Here is a 19,856-nt window from a genome sequence, read left to right on the forward strand (position 1 = left end):
TTAGATTATGTTTCTCTTGCTATCAAAAAGTCATGTATTAACTGTCCTTGGATGATGAAGTTTAAAGAGTCAATAAATAGAAACACCAAAAGACTAGTAACCATCGGCAGCCATGGAGGCCTCCCGCCAGCAACCTCAACGTTCTCAACACTGGTGGGCAGAAGTGGGACCCAGAGGCCCAAGAGAGAGCTGAGCCAGCGAGCTGGCCCCTGACTGGGCTGCAGTGTCCTTGTCAGGAGAACCAGGGCTTTGTGCTAGTCCAGTGCTTTATAACCAGGGCTGTGCGTTAGACTCTTACAGGTCACATTGTGAATACAAAGTATCATACATCAAAAAAAAAAAAAAAAAAACCAAGAAATTTTTCTTAAAAAAATAAAAGATTCAGGGAGTTCCCTCCTGTTGTGGTGCAGCAAAAATGAATCTGACTAGTATCCATGAGGATGCGGGTTCAACCCCTGGCCTCACTCAGTGGTGGGGGATCCGGCATTGCTGTGAGCTGTTGCATAGGCTGTAGGTCATAGATACAGCTCAGATCCTGCATTGCTGTGCCTGTAGCATCGGCCAGCAGCTGTAGCTCCAACTGGACCTTATAGCCTGGGAACTTCCATTTGCTGTGGGTGCGGCCCTAAAAAAGCAAAAAAAAAAAAAAAAAATTAAACAAACAAAAAGAAAAAAGCAAAACCCAGAAAAATCCCTCTAAAATTTTAAGTCACTAATTTTTCTTATATAATTCACACTTTTGTGGTACTTACACATTTCAGCAATTTTATTTCATCCAAGGCTGTCTCTGTATAATGCTGGGCACTTTTTACAACTTTCATTGCAACAAATCTTTTCCCCCTTAAAAAAAAAAATGCATATTTAATATTATCAGCAGAGATGACCATTATAATGAACTCTATCTAATACACAGAAACTTTTAATAAGCTTTCATTTAAAATACTATTTTTCAGGGAGTTCCCTTCGTGGCTCAGTGGTTAATGAACCTGACTAGGAACCATGAGTATGCAGGTTCAACCCCTGGCCTCACTCAGTGGGTTAAGGATCCGGCATTGCCGTGAACTGTGGTGCAGGCAAGGCTTGGTTCCTGCATTGCTGTGGCTGTGGCGCAGGTCAGCAGCTGTAGCTCTGATTCAATCCCTAGCCTGGGAACTTCCACATGTCATGGGTGTGGCTCTAAAAAGACGATAAATAAATACATACATACATACATACAGTACTTTTCAAATTGTAGGGCTAAGTACTGGGTTCATGAGTCAAAAAGTCTTTTTGCTATGTGTTTATTCTTGTCTAATAAAAGTATCATCTTGTAATACTTCTGTTTCAGTTCACACACAGCCACACATGCACTACACATGTATGTGTACTGCAGTAATGCAGTTTCATATTATGGGTCATGGTTAAATTAAAAAGTCAAAAACCATTGATGTGAGAGGCCTATATGATATTATTTTATATTTGAATGTTTTGTGGTATGGAAGAATTACTAGAAAAACAGTATGATCCCAATATAGTGCAATTTCAATGAATAAGTTTCAGATACAAAGGTAAAAGAAAATCAGTATTTAAAGATGACAAGCTAATAAGTTTCACACTGAGTAGGGGAAACTCTGGCTAAGTGGGGCAGGCCTGTGCTTTGTACTTTACATGCCACAACAGAAGCAGATGTGCTCCTCAGCCGCACAGTGTTATAAAGTAAAGATGCTGAACGAGACCAGGAGTCAAAAGTACAAATGGCAGCGAACACTTACTGCATATCCCAGCACAGCCAGACAGTAGAGAAGTGTCCCCATCCTAGCTTCCTAATAACGTGATACCGGCCATTGAAGAGGTCTCCAATTTTCACTGGATGATAGCCACCTTTTATTTAAAATGAAAAACAAACAAACATACACTTTTAAACTTCAGAAAAATAGTAATGGAAACTCATTCTTCCTTTATCAGTTCTTAATACCATTAAAGAAAGCTCTAAATAATAAAACCAGATCAAAAACATATTTAATAATATACTTTTTAACTACTATCTTTTATTAAGAGAAAAACATCCTGTATCCTTCTGTTAGGCTTTCTTAAAATTTAATTTAGAAAAGCAATGAACCATCCAGCATGCCGTAACAATAAATGGAGGTTTTATATTTAAGTTTAGGTGTACATAATAATATGTATACTCCAGCTTTTGACATTTCACTTCTTTTTCTTCTAAGCAGTAAATTAAACGCAAATCTTTCAGGGTCAGTACAACACAAATCACCAAAAGCGGGGCGGTGTATGATGCATAATTCTGCAGACACCTAGAGTTTATGCATAATCAACAAGGAATTGTATACTGTACAACAATGTACCCATCAAGAGAATTTGCTTCCCTCACTACTTTTTCTGGACCTCAAACTCCCCCTAAGAAATGGACTGAGGAGTTCCCGTCGTGGCGCAGTGGTTAACGAACCCGACTAGGAACCATGAGGTTGCGGGTTCGGTCCCTGCCCTTGCTCAGTGGGTTAACGATCCGGCGTTGCCATGAGCTGTGGTGTAGGTTGCAGACGAGGCTCGGATCCCGCGTTGCTGTGGCTCTGGCGTAGGCTGGTGGCTACAGCTCTGATTTGACCCCTAGCCTGGGAACCTCCATATGCCGCGGGAGCGGCCCAAGAAATAGCAACAACAACAACAACAAAAAAAGACAAAAGACAAAAAAAAAAAAAAAAGAAATGGACTGAAGAGCAGAAGAAGAGTACCCTGTTAAGAGAGAAGCCTGGGGAGGTAAGAAGGCTTCACAGACATCTTTTCTTTTTTTTTCCTCTCTCTCTCTTTAGGGCCATACCCGCAGCATATGGAGGTTCCCAGGCTTGGAGTCAAATCAGAGCTGTAGCTCCCAGCCTACATCACAGCCATAGGAAAGCAGGATCCGAGCCAGGTCTGCAGCCAACACCACAGCTCACAGCAATGCCAAATCCTTAACCTACTGAGCAAGGCCAGGGATCGAACCTGCGTCCTCATGGATGCTAGGCAGATTCCTTTCCACCAAACTATGATAGGAAGTCCATTGACATCTTTAAAGACCTTCCTTCCCTTTGCTTTGTAAGTAAAATAAGCAGGCTACAAAGTCACAAGTGTAATATGATACCTGTTTTTGTGAAACACAAGAAAAAGGCTGGAAGGATAAGATGTTAGCAACAAAACAAAGATTTTGATTATTCTTTTTATCTGTATTTTATTTTATTTATTTTTAATTTTTTTTATTTTTTGTCTTTTTGCCATTTCTTGGGCCACTCCCTCGGCATATGGAGGTTCCCAGGCTAGGGGTCTAATCGGAGCTGTAGCTGCCAGCCTACACCACAGCTCACGGCAACACCGGATCGGCAACACCGGATCGTTAACCCACTGAGCAAGGGCAGGGATCAAACTCGCAACCTCACGGTTCCTAGTCGGATTCGTTAACCACTGAGCCACGACGGGAACTCCTGTATTTTAATTTATTCATTTTCTCTACCTCTACCAATTTTTTTCCTAAAAACAATCAGTATTTTTCTACTTTTTATTCTTTACCAACTACTGCTTTTTTTTTTTTTTTTTTTTTTTTGCTTTTCAGGGCTGCACTTATGCCAAATAGAGGTCTCCAGGCTAGGGGTAGAATTGGAGCTATAGCTGCAGGACTACACCACAGCCACAGCAATGCAGGATCCAAACCTCATCTGCAACCTACACCACAGCTCACCTCAACACCGGATCCTTAACCCACTGAGCAAGGTCAGGGATCAAACCCCAAACCTCAAAGTTACTAGTCAGATTTGTTTCCACTGTGCGACAACAGGAACTCCTACCATCTACAGTTTTTATTGCAAAAAGGTTACTTGTCATTTTTTCTATCTGTAAAATTCTTACAAATCATTCAAGAAAGATACAGGTGGTTTGTGCCCAGCGTTGAGAGGCTCAAAGTAGAAATCATCTAAACTACATCCTCCAATACATCTATTTAACTCTCAGAGGTCCAAGAGTTATACTTCAAGAAATGCCAGGAATGCTGATGTATATTTAAACTGTGTGGAACTAGTAAAGCAAGAAAATTTGACTAGATATTGTGTTTCTTTGTTCTTTTCTTCTTCTTCTTTTCTTTTTTTTTGTCTTTTTGTCTTTTCAGGGCAGCACCTGTGGCATATGGAGGTTCCCAGGCTAGGGGTAGAATCGGAGCTACAGCTGCCAGCCTGGGCCAGAGCCACAGTAACATGGAATCTGAGCTGCATGTGCGACCTACACCACAGCTCAGGGCAATGCCAGATCCTTAACCTGCTGAACAAGGCCAGGGATCGAACCTGCAATCTCATGGTACCTAGTCAGATTCATTTCTGCTCAGCCCTAACAGGAACTCCTAGATACTGTGTTTCTAAGATTCTTACTCTCATACCACACTTGTTTTTTTCCTGGATTTAAATATCAAAGTATGTAAACACCTCCTGCAGCTCAATACCGAAGGAAAAAAACAAAACAAAACAAAAAAAAACACCAACCTCATCAAAAAATGGGCAGAAGATCTAAACAGACAATTCTCCAAAGACATACAGATGGTCAAAAAACACATGAAAAGATATTCAACACCACTAATTATTAGAGAAATGCAAATCAAAACCACTATAAGGCATTTACCACCTCACACCAGTCAGAATGGCCATCATGAAAAAGTCTACAAGCAATAAATACTGAAGAGGGTGTGGAGAAAAGGGAACCCTATTACACTGTTGGTGGGAATGTAAATTGGTGCAACCACTGTGGAAAACAGTAATGGAGATTACTCAGAAAACTAAAAATAGAATTACCACTTGATCCAGCAATCCCCCTGCTAAACATCTATCCAGAGAAAACTGACTTGAAAAGATACATGTACTCCGATGTTCACTGTGGCACTATATACCATAGCCAAGACAAGGAAACAACCTAAATGTCCATCGAGTGGATAAAGACATGGTACATATACACAACGGAGTATTACTCCGCTATTAAAAGGAAAGAAATAACGGCGTTTGCAGCAACATGGATGGACCTAGAAATTATCATGCTAAGTGAAGTCAGTCAGGCAGTGAGACACCAACATCATATGCTATCACTTACATGTAGCATCTAAAAAAGGACACAATGAACTTCTTTGCAGAACAGATACTGACTCACAGACTTTGAAAAACTTATAGTCTCCAAATGAGACAGGTTGGGGTGTAGGTGGGATGGGCTGGGGGTTTGGGATGGAAATGCTATAAAATTGGGTTGTGATGATTTTTGTACAATTATAAATGTAATAAAATTCATAAAAAATAAATATCAAAGTATATAACAACATTTTGGACAAAAGATAGGAACTGAAAGACAGTAAATTAGAAACACAGTATTGCAAATGATTAAATGAGTGAATGGGTGAATAACTGAATTTATTGTGGTAATCATTTTACAATGTATACATACATCAAGTCATTAGGCTGTACTGCTTAAACAGTGTTGCAAGTCCATTATATTTCAAAATAATTGGACAAAAAAAAATGGCTTATTGGAGTCCCCGTTGTGGCACAGCAGAAACAAATTCGACTAGGAACCATGAAGTTTCAGGTTCGATCCCTGGCCTTGCTCAGTGGGTTAAGGATCTGGCATGGCCGCGAGCTGTGGTATAGGTTGCCAGGTATAGCTACAATTTGACCTCTAGCCTGGGAACCTCCATATGCCACAGATGCAGCCCTAAAATTAAAAAAAAAAATGGCTTATTACTTACATAAAAGACTAAATTAAAATTAAAGTGGGCTCTGAATTCACAATACACTAAATCACTAAAACTAACACTGAAAAAGAGGAAAAGAAAAACACCACTATTCAAGTACAAATTAAGGGTACCATGCAAGGCACTTTATTTTGAAAACCACTTCCATGAAGCAAGTAAACAAACAGTTTAGACTTTCCACAAGGGGAGCATGGGAGGGAAAGGAGAGGAAGTTTTGTTTGGGAAACCCTAAGTTGAACAAAGCACAGCAGATTTCTTGATCAAAGCGGTTCTCAGGTCCAATGTCTCAACGCACAGTAGTAACCTCTAAGACAGCAAAGGATGCTATAAATTCCAGACATGTCTGTCTGTCTATAAAACCATTTCTTCAAGGAACTAGCCACATTTCACAGCACAAAGTATTTAGGAAACAATGAATGATGGCTACTGTTTCTTAAATTCACTCCTCAGAGCAGACAGTGTTATTTCCACACTGCTGAACTGGGCAAAAGTTTCAGACACTAAGTAGCAGGTTCAGGGCTGCAAACTGGGTCTGATTCCAAAGCCCATGCTCTGTTCACCAGTAAGAAGTGCACTTCATTTTTAATACCCAGAAGACCATTTCCTGGTCTTAGTACACACAAACACTTGATCATTTAATTGAAAGCTATCACCACTTAACTGCATATTACTACTAATGTGAAATTTTGTCAATTTAAAACTAATTTAATTATGCATAAAGAAGAAACCTGTATCATTGTGTTTCAGATTTGAGAACAGCCAGAGGGTGTACATGTGAGCTAAAAGAGATGAGCACTGTTTCTATTGCTATCACAGCAAAGGACAGCCATTCCTTTTCTCAATGGGACTAAAAGTTTAACAAAAGAAATTACTAGCTTGGTCCAGTTATCATAGCAGCCCAGAGACTAGCTATGAATACTGTGCCTAAAAATAGGCCAACTAAACAAGGTCATTCTTAAATACAAACATTAAAAACTGAAAGTACTAAATACATCCTAATTTTTATTTTGAAAATCTTATGTACACAATTTCATATCCTATATTCTTACATCCCAACTCCTGTATTTCTACAGAAAATGACAGTCCATTTTTCAATCTCTTCTCACAGAATGGTAACCCAATACTCAGGCTGCCAGAGGTTGGAGCGCATCTCCCACAGCAGACCTCAACAACACCAGGGTATTAAGAGAAAATGGACACTTTTCTCCAATCCTGCAATTAGCAAACAACATGTGCCACAAGGCTCTTAGCAGAGGACACCCCATGGCCCCCAACACTGTCCAGCAAACAAAGAATCCTGAGAACAGCCACAGACTAGACAAGGACTCCTCCTTCTGCTGCTTCATCAGTCAACACAGGAGTATAGGATAACAACAATACCATGGGAGATGCTGCTAATGGCCTCCAGCAGAGCACTGACTTAGGGGTTTGACTGATAGATTTATACTTCACTATTTATACTATGTAATACAAAAATCAAACATTTATGACTTGGAAGTTTTAATTTTTAAAAACTAAATATTAGATTGGAGTACACACAAGAGAACAATAATAGACTATTATGCAATGATTAAGTTCACCCTGACTCCTATCCCCAAGTATAACCAAAAAAACTGTAACTAAAGATCTACCCATACCATTAATAAGGCTTCAAAGCAGACAATTCTGAAACTATTCTTAGCTGTTTGGGGGAACTGTTGGCTACAGATAAGGACTCCCTCCTTTCTCTTGCTGAGCTTAAAAACAGGTTCAGTTTTGGGGTTTTTCTGGTTTTTGTTTTTTGTCTTTTTGCCTTTTCTAGGGCTGCACCCTTGGCATATGGAGGCTCCCAGGCTAGGGGTCGAATCAGAGCTGTAGCCGACGGCCTATACCACAGCCACAGCAACGCAGGATCCGAACCGTGTCTGCAACCTACACCACAGCTTAAGGCCAGGTGGATCCTTAACCCACTGAACAAGGCCAGGGATTGAACCTGCAACCTCAGAGTTCCTAGTCAGATTCATTAACCACTGAGCCACGATGGAAACTCAAAAATAGGTTCAATTTGAACAGTGAATCAAAAGTTCACAATTCTACCAGGGACAATACTCTGGAGGGATTTTCAAAAAGGTTCTCTATTTTCTAACAAAAAATACTAAGTTCACACTGATGTACAGCAGAAACTGAGACACTGTAAATCAACCATCCTTTAATAAAAAACTTTTTTAAAATAAAATTTGATCATCAAAAAATATATTAAGTATCATTTTTTTTTCCCACTGACCCTAGTTTCTTAGCCCTCTGATGGTGATGTTTCAAATGAAACAACATATAAAAGAGGAGAATACATCATGACCAAGTGGGGTCTATTCCTGGAATAAAAATCTGTTTAATATTCAAAAATCAACAGATGTAATTCACCATAATTAACACACTAAAAAAGAAAAAACATATGATCAGCTCAATAAACACGGAAAAAAATTCATGATATACAAATGCATTCCTGATGAAAATTCTCAATAAAGCAAGACTAGAAGAAGAACATCTACAAAAAAAACCTATGGATAACATCAGACTTAATGGTGAAATAGTGAATTCTTCTCCCACTAAGATCAGGAATAGATAAGTCCATCTGTTCTCCCTACTTCTATTCAACAGTGACCTGGAAGCTCTAGTCAGCACCATCAGGCAAAATAAATGAAGAAAAAGGCATCAGGAATGGAAAGGAAGAAGTAAAACTATCATTATTCACAGACAACCTGATTGTCAACATGGAAAAGCTGAAGGAATCTGCCAAAAAAAAAAAAAAAAATCTACTGAAGTTATTAATGAGTGTATAAAGGTAGCAGGATAGAAGCTTAAGATATAAAAATCAATTGTGGGAGTTCCCTTTGTGGCACAGCGGAAATGAATCTGACTAGTATCCACATGGATGCAGATTCGATCCCTAGCCTCTATCAGTGAGTCGGGTATCCGGTGTTGCCATGAGCTGTCGTATAGGTTTCAGACACAGCTTGGATCCCGAGCTGCCGTGGCTGTGGTGTAGGCTGGCAGCTGCAGCTACAATTCGATCCCTAGCCTGGGAACTTTCATATGCCGAGGGTGTGGCCCTTAAAAAAAAATCAATTGTAATTCTACACATCAGTAACAAACAATGAAAAATTGAAACCTAAAAATTATATTCTGGGCTAAACCTGACAAAAGACGGGAAAAAACTACACACCTCAAACCACAAAATGCCAGTGAAAGAAACTGAAGAAAGTGTAGTTAAATGGAGAGAAGCATTGAGTTCATCAGTTAAAGGACTGAACACTGCCAAGACATCAACTCTCCCCAAACTGATCTACAGAGTCAAGGCAAAATTCCAGTTAAAAACCCTTAAAAGGTTCTGTTGTATAAAGTGACAACTAATTCTAAAGCTCTTATGGAAATATATAAAGCACTGATTTCAGACAAAGGTGCAAAAGGCAATTAAGTAGAGAAAGAACAGACTTTTCAATAAATTGGATAGCCCTATGTTGAGAGAGAAAACACAAAACATTCCAGCTAAACTTCACATCATTTATGACAGATTCAAAATGGATCAAAGACCTAACTGTAAAACCTAATGCTACAGAACTTCAAGAAAGAAAACCTTTGTAACCTTGAGGGAAGCAAAGATTTCTTGGGATACCAAAAACATTATTTATGAAAAAACTCAAGCGATAAACTGGACTTAATCAAAATTAAAGACTTTGCTTTTTGAAAGACAAATTGTCAAAGAAGGAAAAGACAAGTGATAAACTAGGAGAAAATATTTGTTGGCAATGACCTGTAAACCAGTTTTACTGTCCATTAATTAGAAATGAGGTTGAGCTTTTTTTTTGGCCGCACCTTCGGCATATAAAAGTTCCCAGGCCAGAGATGTAATAACCCATGCCACAGTTGCAATATGCACCACAACTGTGGCAAGGCAGGATCTTTAACCTGCTGAGTCACAAGGGAAAGTCCAGAGCATCATTTATTTTTATTTATTTATTTATTTACATATTTTGCCTTTTAGGGCCGTGCCCACGGCATATGGAATTTCGCAGGCCAGGGGTGGAATTGGGAGCTACAGCTGCCTGCCTACACCACAGCCACAGCAACACAGGATCTGAGCCACATCTTCGACCTACACCACAGCTCATGGCAACGCTGGATCCTTAACCCCCTGAGCAAGGCCAGTGATCAAACCTGCAACTTCATGGTCCCTAGTCGGATTCATTTCCACTGCACCATGATGGGAACTCCAGAGCATCATTTTTAAAAATAGATATATATATATATTTTGGCCACCCTGTGCCATAAGGAGTCCCCAGGCCACAGCTGATGCAACCTACACTGCAGCTGTGGCAACGCCAGAACCAGGGACTGAACCTGAATCACAGCACTCCAGAGAGACCACCAATACCACCGCACCACAGCAGGAGCTCCAGAGCATCGTTTTTGTCACTATTGTGGCTACTCATGTTCTCTCTTGTGGGAAATATATCTGCAATGATTTTGACCATCTTTCTAATGATATGAAGATAAATCAATGAAAATTTCTGATTACATGTTACTACTTATGTACTACTCTTTGTAATATATATATATATATATATATATATATATATATATATATATATATGACATATACAACTAATCTTTCTGCTTCCAACAAAGGAAAACTTAAGCATAAAGGTAGATCTATAAATATTATTAAGAAACCAAGATCGGAGTTCCCATTGTGACTCAGCAGTTAATGAACCCAACTAGCATCCATGAGGACGCAGGTTTGATCCCTGGCCTCACTCAGTGAGTTAAGGATCCGGCATTGCCATGAGCTGTGGTGTAGGTCGCAGACACAGCTCGGATCTGGAGTTGCCATGGCTGTGGCGTAGGCCAGCGGCTATAGCTCCAATTAGACCCCTAGCCTGGGAACCTCTATATGCCACAGGTACAGCCCCAGAAAAAGAAAAAAGAAAAAAGAAAAAGAAAAAAGAAAAAAGAAAAGGTAACCGAGATCTTCAAGATAAAAAACATTAAAGTATGAAAAGTTTTAAATCCTATACAGTTAAATACTAACTAGAAATAGCATTATGAACTAATTTAAGACAGTTATGTCCTTGCACAGTCTTGCAAAAGAGCCTAAATAAAACTATCTACTGAATGTACACGCACATACATTCCTCTATATACGTATGCGTGTATACACATACAGACACATACACACACCCACCCCATAGGCCATTCCCTAACAAAGGAACCAGCCTCATTAGGAAAACTGATGGTTCCAGGCCTGAACTAGGCCAAGTCTGAGGTGAGCGTGGGATACTAATGTTGTACCAGAAAGCAAGAAAATACTCAGATAAATGTGGTCATTCATACCAAAAGAGAGAGGGTGGTAAAGGGCTCACATTGACCAAAAATGGGACAATTTGAGCATTAAAAAAAAATAACTGACATGGATTATAACACAATGAATAAAAATTAATAAAAAAATCCCTAAGTCCAGGCTGATACTAAAACTTGGGGTGGGGTGGGGGTGGGGGGTTTGTATCAGAAGAATGTTAGAAAACAGGGGGAAAAGGAGAAAATGATATAACTGGGGGGGGGGGAAATCACCATTTTTACAATTCATAATACAGCTGACCAGGTTAATGATCGACCATCCATGGATTGACTTTTAGGTCAAATTCTTACAAGGGAACAGATGGTTTATGTGGAGCCAAAGTAATAGCCTCGAATACTTACTAACTGCCAAGTTGAAAACAGACCTTACAATGGAGACACCTGGCTATCACAAAAGTGACTAACAGTGAGACAACCTGTGATGTAAAATGAACAACAGCATTACCTATATAACATTATTACCAAAAGTGCTTAATGTGAATTTAATCAGGCTGCTAGACATAAATTCAAGTTTACAGCAATACAGAGAGAAAAAAGGGGACATCATGAAGAATCAGACAAATCTAGAATGTAAAAGTCTAAATGAAAAGACAAGTTGGGAATTCCCTTCATGGCTCAGTGGAAACAAATCTGACTGGTATCCATGTTGATGTGGGTTCAATCCCTGGCCTCACTCAGTGGATTAAGGATCTGGCATTGCCATGAGCTGTGGTGCAGGTCACAGACGAGGCTCAGATCTGGTGTTATTGTTGCTGTGGCGAAGGCCAGTGGCCATAGCTCTAACTCGACCCCTACCTAGCCTGGGACCCTCCATATGCCATGGGTGCAGCCCTAAAATGACCACAAAAAAAAAAAAAAAGGACAAGGGGTCATCAACACCATGGAATGACAGAAAGAAGAGGGGACTAGCTCCTAGATTAAAAGCATTTAAGGAACATAATAATCAATGTAATGGGTGAATGATGATTGTGTCCTAGATTTAAAAAGCAAACAAAGTGTAAAAGACATTTCTTGAGATAATTAAGTAAATTTAAATAAGAAAGGAATTTTACATGACATTATGGAATTATTCATTTTCTTTGGTGTAACACAATGTTATCATGGTTATATAATAGGAGAATGCCCTTTTCCTTAGATGTTTGCTGAGGATTTGGGTGGTATATCATGATGTTTTTAACTGCCTTTTAGGTAATTCAGCACAAGAAAAATGCATATACATCACGCATATACATATAATAAAGCAAGTAAGAGAAAATGTTAGTAGTTCTTCAAGAATGTTAAAATGGTTGAAATGCAAGAATTCTCTATATTACTCCTTCAAAACTTCTATACATTTGAGAATTTCCATAATAAAAAGAAAATCATCTTTAACACATCCCTTAACTCACTCCAAAGGTAAGAGGAGCTGTCTGGATGACCAGGCAATCACAGGGCAGGTGGAGACCAGCTCCAACCACAAGGGGGCAGAGCAGAGAGACTCTGCAGCATGACGATGCATGCAGGCTGGACACCAAATGCTCTGAAACAAACTTAGGAGGTTAAAGGGAAAAATTAAATAAAAGGTCTGCTCAAGGCCCACTCTAGATTTTTGGCATTTATACTGTCACTTAAAGCAAACAGGCCAACAACACTGGAATATTTTATTTTATTTTTTGATTTGGAAAATTATTTTTACTGTTCTCAAATTTTCTTATGAGTTTTTGTTATAAAAATATGGTATATTTTATTCAAATGAGAACTACTGATGAGCAGTTTGTATTTTTCCAACATGAGCAATACTAGAATAGATATCTATAAATATGTGTACCGAGGCAAATATTTTGTTTTCTTGAGGCTAGATTTCAATAAGTGGTAATGTAGGGTCAAAGAGAGTTTATGCTTTAAACTTTGATTGATATTGTATCAGGTGACTTTTGGAAAAGATTGTAACAATATCCACTTCCACCAATAGTACAAGCGGCCCTTTCTTTGTAATGGGTACGGACTGTTACCACTCTCAAATTTTTGCCAAGATGATGGCTGGGAAATAGTATCTTATGACTTCAATTCGCCTTTCCCTGCCTCCTAGTGAAGTTCGGCATATTTTCAAATGTTTATTGGGCACTTGCATTTCCTCTTCAGTGAATTGCCTGATCATATCATCTATGTATTTTTTTTTAATTGTGTTCCTATTTGTCTCTGTGGAATCTATTTTCTTGATGTCTTTGCTTGTTTGAAACCTTAGCCTTTCATTATATGTGCTGTAGATATTCTCCGCCCAATATATGGTTGGTCTTTTGACTTTATTTTTTTATTTTTTATTTATTTTTTGCTTTTTCGGGCCACACCTGAGGCATATGGAGGTTCCCAGGCTAGGGGAACACTGGGATATTTTATAATCATTTCTATTGACTGTGTGAGTGGGCACAAACGCATGTGGTTACACACTCGTCCGAGATCACTGAGGACTCAAAAAGCATGAGAGTCAGGATTGGAATCCAGCTTGGCCAGATTCTAAACACTGCTCTTTCTATTCTACCAAAATTAAGTATTCACCCATCAGTTAAAATATGTACCCCTTTCCCTTATGATTAGGATTATAGTGCGAATTAACTTTTTGGTGTTGTGAATGAATGGGAGAAAAACTAAAATAAAATTTAAAATGCCATTTTAAACAGTATCTCTTTTCTCAATACAAGACAGCTGGGTTCGATCCCTGGCTTCACTCAGTGGGTTAAGGATCTGGCATCGCCGTGAGCTGTGGTATAAGTCACAGATGCGGTTTGGATCCTGTATTACTGTGCTTATGGTGTAGGCTGGCAGCTATAGCTCTGATTTGATCCCTAGCCTGGGAACTTCGATATACCACAAGTGTGGCGCTAAAAAGCAAAAAAAAAATAAAAATTAAATAAAATAAAATTTAGATCATATGTACCTCAGAAACATTAATAATATGCTAAATATAAATAGGTAGCAATAATAAAGGTGTAAAACTAGTCCTGTCAGACACCAAAAAAATAAGCAATAATGAAGATTAAGACACAAGCTCCTTTCAGACTGGGGGAGATTCAATCAGAAAAACTGTTATTTAGAAACTCTTGAATGTAAATTTATCTGTTATGTTACTACATCAAGTATTTCCCATAACACTAATGAATGGGAGAGAGCTGTAGAGGGAAAACCAGGGCAAAGGCAAATGCTCCAAAGAGAGGGATTCCTATTTATCTATGACCCTTAAAAAGGTTAACAACAAAAATTACCTGAGTGTAAGATAAATATAGGAAACAATTTTTACAGTCAGGCTACAGAGATTACATTCTGTAAAGTACACAGACTGAGACACTTTGAACATGTGAAAGATTAATATAGGAGTTCCTGTCATGGCGCAGCGGAAACGAATCTGACTAGGAACCATGAGGTTGCAGGTTCGATCCCTGGCCTCACTCAGTGGGTTAAGGATCCAGCGTTGCCTTGAGCTGTGGTGTAGGTCACACACACTGCTCAGCTCTGGTGTCGCTGTAACTCTGGCATCGGCCGGCGGCTACAGCTCTGATTAGATCCCTAGCCTGGGAATCTCCACATGCTGCGGGTGTGGCCCTAAAAAAGACAAAAGACAAATTAAAAAAAAAAAAAAAAGATTAATATAAAAGCCAACAAGTAATGTCAAGCCCTTGCTCCTGCCAATTACTTATACAGATCAGTGCTTATATTCAGGGACGCTGATTTCAATCACAGCAGTGGCATTTACTAGTTATGTGACATTGGGCAATTACTTTTATTTCTCTGGGTACTTGACCCTACCTCATTCTCTTAGAACTATACCTGGGCACATATTAAGCGCTACGTGAGTGTGTGCTACTGTTCTGCCACTACCCAAACCCACCGTGACTAATGACACAGACAATCAGTCAGCAGGCCAGGGTTAAGGATATTGTCTATAGCTATTTAAAAATGACACAACTAGGAGTTTCCGTTGTGGCTCAGCAGGTTAGGAACCCAATTAGTATCCATGAAGAGATGGGTTCAATTCCTGACCTTGCTCAGTGGGTTAAGGATCCAATGTTGCTACAAGTTGCAGTATAGGTCAGAGATTCGGCTTGGATCTTGCATTGCTGTGGCTGTGGCAAAGGCCGGCAGTTGCAGCTCCAATTTGACCCCCAGCCCAGGAACTTCCATATGCCACAGTGCAGTCCTAAAAGAAAAAAAAGAAAAAGAAAAAGAAAATGATACAACTAACTGGCCCAAAATATAATCTAAATTATTAGATCATCAGCACAGGCCAATCAGCAAAAGGTTTTTGATACTCTAGATATGATGACTGACAACTGTCAAATGCCAAGAAAAGAAAGGAAGGAAAAGGAGAAATTATTTTTTTTATTGAAATATAGCTGACCTACAACACTATGCTAGTTCCAGGTACACGACATAATCATTCAATATTTCCATATACTACAAAATGATTACCATAATTAATTCATCTTTTTATTAACGATGCATCCAAACATTCAAATATTCTTATGAGATTCAAGACTTTCAACATTCAAGTTTAATGTCCCCTACCAAGAAAAAACGCTGTGACTTATCAAAATCTCATACACACTGTGGCTTCTCTTCTGAGTGCTCACTCTCCCCGTCCCTCTGCCAAGCAGGCTGCCTTGCTGTGAGCAGCCCTGTGAAAAGGCCCATGTGACAAGGAACTGAGGCCTCCCAACAACCACCTGAGTGGGCAGGAGCATGGAAGCAGATCCGCTGGGCCGGTCAAGCCTCCAAGTGACAGCAGCCCCGGCTCACAACTTGACTATTAGTAAACTTGCAAGAGAACCTGATGCAGATCAACCATATTTCTGCACGTCTTCTGAACAGAGACATTAATGACCTTCGTTCCAGACTACCTTTCAAAGGTTTCTAAAATGGACAACCTTGGAAAACACACTACCTCCCTCTGAAGAGGGCTGTCCAATATAATAAATGTCTCCCTTGGGAACAAAAGTGTACAGATTTGGTTGCAGGCCCTTACAAAAGGCTGGGGTTTCTTAAGCTTGGAATTCCTCAGCTGTGATACAAACCCAGTGTGCAGAACCACCTGGGCCTGCATCCACATGGCTCTTGTTGGATTGGGGGTGGGGGAAGTGTAAAAGGAACCAGTGAATATGAGCTCAGGCTGCCTATGATGCTGTGAGTAGTAGAGTTCTTTGTCTCTGATTCAGGAGTCTTGTATCTTTTGCCAGAACCCATGAAACTGTAGCCAACTAAATTGTTTGCTCTCAAGAAGGGTAAATCTCAAAAATGTCTTGGTTCATGATAAATTTACCTTTGGCACCAGAAAAAAACAAAAACAAAAACAAAAACATACAGTCTTGTTTAGAATAACTAGTTTGTTTTCATCTTAAGAAAACGGTTGGTCTTAGAGCCTCTGATTTCCTCCCTTGCTCTGATGACTCAGAAGCCCAAAGGCAAATCTGCAAGAATTTCAAACTGCACAGATCTCTCTATTAATAAAACTTTACCTATCAACCATAATCTGACTTCCATTATTTCTACTCTGTAATTTCTTTATCTTTGTCTATGTATTCTAGGTATTTATTTGTAAAAAGTCTCAAGCATACAAAGGATACAAATAACAGCACTTATCCTTCAGGATAAACTTGAGAAAGGCCCCCTCCTAGGAAACATTTCCCGGTTTTCCTGGCTGAAGATAAGCCCTGGACCTCAGTGAGAATGAAAGAGTGAGGGCATGAAGGAGTGAGAGAGGGAAGGAGAGAGAGGGAGACCACGAGAATGCAACATAAGATGGACAGGCAAGGACTGGAGGGAGGTTTGTTCTCTGTCCGCTCCCCAACAGAAAAAGGAAGGCCCAGACAGAAGAAGAGTTAGCTATAGGAAGAAACTTAACACCAGTAAGAAGGCATGTTTATGGTAAAATAAACAGTTCTGTTTAAGGTTAAGAAAGAAAACAAGAATAGTACATTTGAATCAGACTGCTGAGGAGCCTTGAGAGTTGTGCAAGTTGTGCAAGTTTAGACTTCACTCTTATTTGTGAAAAGAAATTGAACAGGACAGTATATTAGAAGATTTCCCTTTCTCTTATGACCAGATGGGGAAAAGTGAACTAATAATATAATACCAAAAGAAACAAACAAAAAAGAAAAAGAAATGTAATGCCATACCATATAAAAACACTGCCAAGAGAACTGTATAGTTAAGAAACTTTATTACACTGTAAACTGAAAATGTGTAGTACTTAAAATAAACCCGTAAGAAGGATATCAAATTGTGATAATATCCATAAGGTGCTGAACACAGCAATCACGAGATCCACAAACACTGAAGAGGTTAAAGTATAAAGTACACTAATAGCTCCTTATGTTTACAAAAATGGAAAGTGATTCTAGATAGCTTCAAATAAAAATAAGAATCTCTTCTGCTTTTATGATCAATAATTTATATTTCTTTTCATTTTAGTGCTATAATTTTGGTGCTACAAGCAAAATTTTTCTAAAATACATTGACGCTGATGTTTCAACTTTTCCAGAAATGACCCTCAATGATGACAGAGCCCACAGTGGAAATGCAATTCACACACTAGGGGGCAAGCCAGAATCCACAAGGCAAATTAAATTCTACACTCAACAGACTAGAACATTTCTGAATCATTGCTTAATCCATTGAGAATGCTTTTGTACACAACATTTTAAATGCATCTTGGGGATCGGCAGGAGTCCTTAAAAATGCACAGGAGTTAACATCAGATTATAAATGGCTAATTGGCTGTTTTCAAGAAGCCAAGTCTACAGATTTACATGACTTCGTAATTTGGGTCACAAACTTTTTTCTCATATATACCCATATACCTAAGTGTTCAATTTCACTGAAAGTACTTTGAGCATATAAATGCTCTATAAATCTTAGAATTCACAATTAAAGAGGAATTCCTACTGCGGCACAACGGGATGAGTGTGGGATTGGCGGTGTCTTGGGAGTGCTGGGACACTGGTTTAATGGCAAAGTGGGCTAAGGGTCCAGCACTGCCATAGCTGTGGCTTAGGTCACAACTAAGGATCAGATATGATCCCTAGCCTGGAAACTCAATAGGCCACAGGGTGGCCAAAAAAGAATTCACAATTAAAGAGAGTTAATGGACACATTTTGTATCTATTACCAACACTTTCTACTGTTTCTAAGTACACAGTGCCAGGCACAGTGCCCCTTTAGTATATCTTTGATAGAAGAACCTAAACCATGGCTCTATTAAATTTACTACATAAAATTTACCTTTAATTTTAAAAATACAGTCTATGGGAGTTTCCGTCGTGGCGCAGTAGTTAACGAATCTGACTAGGAACAATGAGGTTGCAGGTTCAATCTCTGGCCTTGCTCAGTGGGTTAAGGATACAGCGTTGCCGTAAGCTGTGGTACGAGTCGCAGACGCGGCTCAGATCCTGCGTTGCTGTGGCTGTGGTACAGTTCCCTAGCCTGGGAACCTCCATATGTCGTAGGCGCGGCCCTAGAAAAGCGGGGGGGGGAATGCAGCCTATGAAAACTAAATAGTGATTCTATCAAGTCCATCAGAATGTCTGGTTAATACACTGCCTTAAAAGTATGCTGTAAGATAAGTATTCCAGAGGATTGATACAGGCTTAATTTTTTTTAGGCGTATTCTCATCTTTTTATGAAATCTCTCTTTATGTCTATACCTCTGAATTTATTCTGGTTATTTAAAGTTCTTTTTGTAAAATAAGACTCCCGGAGGGTTCATGATAAAAATATTCCTTCAAGGCTTACATACATACTGTATATTACAATTTACATGGGACCTTTATAAATGAAGGTCAGTCTGAATGCACACTTTCTCTCCTTGAGTATGTCAAATGTATTGATCTGATGTCTTCTTGCCTAAGGTGCAGCTATACAAAACCTTGATGACAATCTGATTTTTCACCCTGATAAGGAAGATATGAAGTCTATCTGCCTAAAAAAAAATTTATCACTGCATCAAGCAGGCTGAGGCTACAATGCTTACTGGAATTTTACAATAATTTTCATAGTTTTTATTTTTTCTTTCTTGTTCTTAGCCTTTTCCCTCTTCCTTTGCAAGGAGAGGAAGAGTAAACAAACATTATTTGAGATCTTAAAAGGAAAAGTCTCCAGAGTAAACATGAGCTTTAGTATAAAAACTTGGACACTTCATATGTACTCTGTTTCTTAGTTCTTAATTACGTTCTGGTTAAGCAAAAGTACAACTGGGGAAACAACCTGTCTTGGGATGATACAGTCTTGGGTGAAAAGTAGAGTTTCAGAAATCAGAAGACACTGAGATTTCTTTCACAATTAAAAAAAAAAAAATTTCCTAGTAACAAAAAAACTTAAAATAAAAACACTGACAATAGTTTCCTGGCCATTTAAACCAAAGACCATAATTATATACACTTGGATATCGAAATATAAGTGAAGTCAAGACCTATTTTTATTTTATGCTCCTACTGTTTTTGGGTTTTCTTGTTGTTGTTGTTTTTGTCTTTTGTCCTTTTAGGGCTGCACCTGAGGCATATGGAGGTTCCCAGGCTAGGGGTCAAATCAGAGCTACAGCTGCACAGCCACAGTACATGGGATCCAAGCTGCATCTGCGACCTACACCACAGGTCACTCCTGAGTGAGGCCAGGGATCGAGCCTGCAACCTCATGGTTCCTAGTCGGATTCGTTTCCGTTGCGCCACGACGGGAACTCCCTACTGTT

At 39.2% G+C, this 19,856-nt stretch overlaps 1 protein-coding gene across 7 annotated transcripts in view; it reads right to left on the bottom strand.

Moving 5' to 3' along the window:
- SRPK2 (SRSF protein kinase 2) overlaps window positions 1-19,856 on the bottom strand; it is a 266,705-nt gene that overhangs the window by 51,293 nt on the left and 195,556 nt on the right. For all 7 annotated transcript variants that reach the window (XM_047753704.1, XM_047753701.1, XM_047753703.1 and 4 more), the window contains 2 exons: window positions 1,752-1,860; window positions 753-840 (listed from right to left, as the gene is read on the bottom strand). In XM_047753704.1, the coding sequence (XP_047609660.1) occupies window positions 753-840; window positions 1,752-1,860 (197 nt within the window). The remainder of the gene's footprint in view (window positions 1-752; window positions 841-1,751; window positions 1,861-19,856) is intronic.

Source organism: Phacochoerus africanus, chromosome 11 (assembly GCF_016906955.1).
Source record: "Phacochoerus africanus isolate WHEZ1 chromosome 11, ROS_Pafr_v1, whole genome shotgun sequence".
Lineage (NCBI taxonomy): Eukaryota > Metazoa > Chordata > Mammalia > Artiodactyla > Suidae > Phacochoerus > Phacochoerus africanus.